The sequence below is a fragment of the Apodemus sylvaticus genome, chromosome 2 (genome assembly GCF_947179515.1).
Source record: "Apodemus sylvaticus chromosome 2, mApoSyl1.1, whole genome shotgun sequence".
Taxonomy (NCBI): domain Eukaryota; kingdom Metazoa; phylum Chordata; class Mammalia; order Rodentia; family Muridae; genus Apodemus; species Apodemus sylvaticus.
In genome coordinates, this window is record NC_067473.1 from 64,079,583 (window position 1) to 64,082,403 (window position 2,821).

Below are 2,821 nucleotides of genomic sequence, written 5' to 3' on the forward strand. Positions count from 1 at the left end.
TATCTGGTTTGGGATTATTTATTTCTTGTGGAATTTTTGATGTGTTAACCTCATTATGTTGGGGTTTTTCTTCTAGCACCTTCTATAGGGATGGATTTGTAGATAGACATTGCTTAAATTTGCTTTTATCATAAAATGTTTTATTTTTTCCCATCTATTGAGATTGATAGTTTTGTTGGGTATAGTAGTCTAGACTGGCATCTGTGCTCTCTTATAACATCTGTGGTCTATAGAACATCTTTCCAGACCCCCTTCCTCTTAGAGTCTCCGTTGAGAAGTCAGGTGTTATTTTAGTAAGTCTGCCTTTACCCTTGCAGCTTGTTTTATTTAGGGTTTCATTGCTGTGCAGAGAAACCATTACCAAAGCAACTCTTACAAAGGAGAACATTTACTTGGAGCTGACTTACAGTTTCAGGGGTTTAGTCCATCATCACCATAGTGGGAAGCATGGCAACATGCAGGCAGACATGGTGTTGGAGGAGCCAAGATTTCTACAGCTTGATCAACAGGCAGCAAAAGGAGACTGTGTGCTACACTGGGTATAGCTTAAGCGTAGGAGATCTCAAAGCCCACCCCCATAGTGACACATTTCCCCCAGCAAGGCTGCATCTCCTAATAGTGCCACTCCTTATGGACCTAAGGGGGCCACTTACATTCAAACTCCTCTACTCCCTGGCCTCATAATGCAAAATGCATTTAGTCCAACTTTAAAAGTTCCCATAGTCTATAAAAGTCCCAAGCTTGTTTAAAATTCCGAAGTTCAAAGTCTCTTCTGAGGCTCACATGATCTTTTACCTGTAATTCCCTATAAAATCAGAATCAAAAAGCAAACCACATACTTCCAACATATAATGGCATAGGATATGCATTACTATTCCAAAATGGAGGAAAGGGAGCACTGGACCATGTCTCTGGCATCTTTAACACTTCTGGGTCACCAATACAACCCTGGCTTCACCTTTACAACTTTACACAATAGCCTTTCTAGGCCTCCATGCAGGGACACACTTGTCACAAACCTGGGCCCCAGCAACTTACCTTAGTTTCAGGGGGAGATTTTATAACCTCTTTCTTCTATTTTTGACTCTAAAGTCAGAACCATGTGGCTGAAGATACGAAGTTCTGTTGCTTACTGGGTCTGGAACACAGCCCCCTTGTTCAATTACATCTTTACCAGCTTTTGTCTTTGATGGTTCCTGTCACTAACTAAGCCTGGCTCTCCTGGAACTTGCTCTGTAGACCAGGATGGCCTTGAACTCAAGAGATTATCCTGCCTCTGCCTCTGGAGTGCTGGGATTAATGGTGTGTTCTGCAATGCCTGGACCCAAAACTGTTCTTTAATTCCTTTTAACAAGTTGGAAGCTTAGCGGAGTGGGGTCTTGCCCTGAGGTCCCACTCCCTCTGTTCCATTTAACATCTGTGTTTTCTTTAATCTATTTATCTCCCTGAACATATGATTTAGCTTTGTTCTTCCTGATGCCCCTTTTTCATTATAGATCTTTATAAGCATGGCCATTAATAACCACAGGACACAACCCACACTATTTAAATTCTCTTCTGAAATACAATTAATCCAAAACTCTTCAATTGTGCCTCAGGCAGGTTTTCTGGAGTAGGGCAAATATCAGCCATATTCTTTACTAAAATATCACAAGAAAGATCTCTAGGCAACACATTAACATTCTTCTCTGAAGCCTCTTGAGCCAGGCTCCCACAATTCAAATCACCCTCAGCACCACTGTTTTCCATATTCCTACTAGGATAGCTTGTCATTCTACTGCTTTCTTTCTTTCTTTCTTTCTTTCTTTCTTTCTTTCTTTCTTTCTTTCTTTCTTTCTTTCTTTCTTTCTTTCTTTCTTTTTCTTCCTTCCTTCCTTCCTTCCTTCCTTTCTCTCTCTCTCTTTCTTTTTCTATCTTTCTTCCTTCCTTCCTTCCTGTTTTTTTTTTAACAGATCTAGCCTCAAGTTTATTTGTAAAAACAGCACAGGACATTGGTCATCTGCAAATAGTGTGTGGGTAGGTGTGTCACCGTAGTCTGTCTGTTTTCACATTGGCAGAGCCTTTTCTATGGGGACTTCACAGGGGACTGGGCACCTTTGGGAGCCTGTGCTAGAGCTGAAGCCTGGGCCTTAGCTGGAGATTTGACCTCTGCCTTGGTTTGGACCTTGGGCTTTGGTTGGCAGAGCCTATGCCCCTTGGCCATGTAGCTTTGAATCTGCTTCCCAAGCTTGGGGTGAGCGATGAAAGCCAGGCAGCAGAGTTTGCGGCTGGGGCCCTTTGGCATCTTGGGCTTGATGGCCTGAGGCTTCACAGGGGCCTTGATGGCCTTTGTGCATGCACTCACTGCCTTTGCAGTGTTGGCCTGCATCTTCTTCAGACTCTTCTTGTTGTGCTTCTTGGCAAAGTGCATGTTCCTCAGGAACTTGGGGTCAGCTCCCCTAAGAGATTTGTATCTTTGTAACTGGGGTTTCTTGATGCCATTTCTGTGCCATTCATGGGACTGGTTTTGTGTTATGTGGTTCTTGGACTTGGCCATGCCTACATAGTAATCTGCAGCTCCTACAGCACCTGGGACCAGAAGAACATCCTACTGCTTTCTTAACACAATGTCCCAAAGTCCAAATTCCTCCAAATTAAAACATGGTCAGGTCTATCACAGTTGTACCCCACTCCTGATACCAACTTCTGACTTAGGGTTTTAATGCTGTGAAGAGACACCATGACCACAGTAACTTTTCCAAAAAAACATTTAATTGGGTCTGGCTTACGTTTCAGAGGTTTAGTTGGTCATCCTCATGGTGGGAAGGATGGCAGCGTGCAG

General features: G+C 43.1%; 1 protein-coding gene across 1 annotated transcript; it reads right to left on the bottom strand.

The window, feature by feature from the left end:
* Nucleotides 1-2,065: 2,065 nt before the first annotated feature.
* On the bottom strand, nt 2,066-2,536 carry LOC127677392 (60S ribosomal protein L29-like). Its single transcript, XM_052172475.1, has one exon. The coding sequence runs from the start codon at nt 2,534-2,536 to the stop codon at nt 2,066-2,068; it is 471 nt and encodes a 156-aa protein (XP_052028435.1).
* Nucleotides 2,537-2,821: the final 285 nt, after the last annotated feature.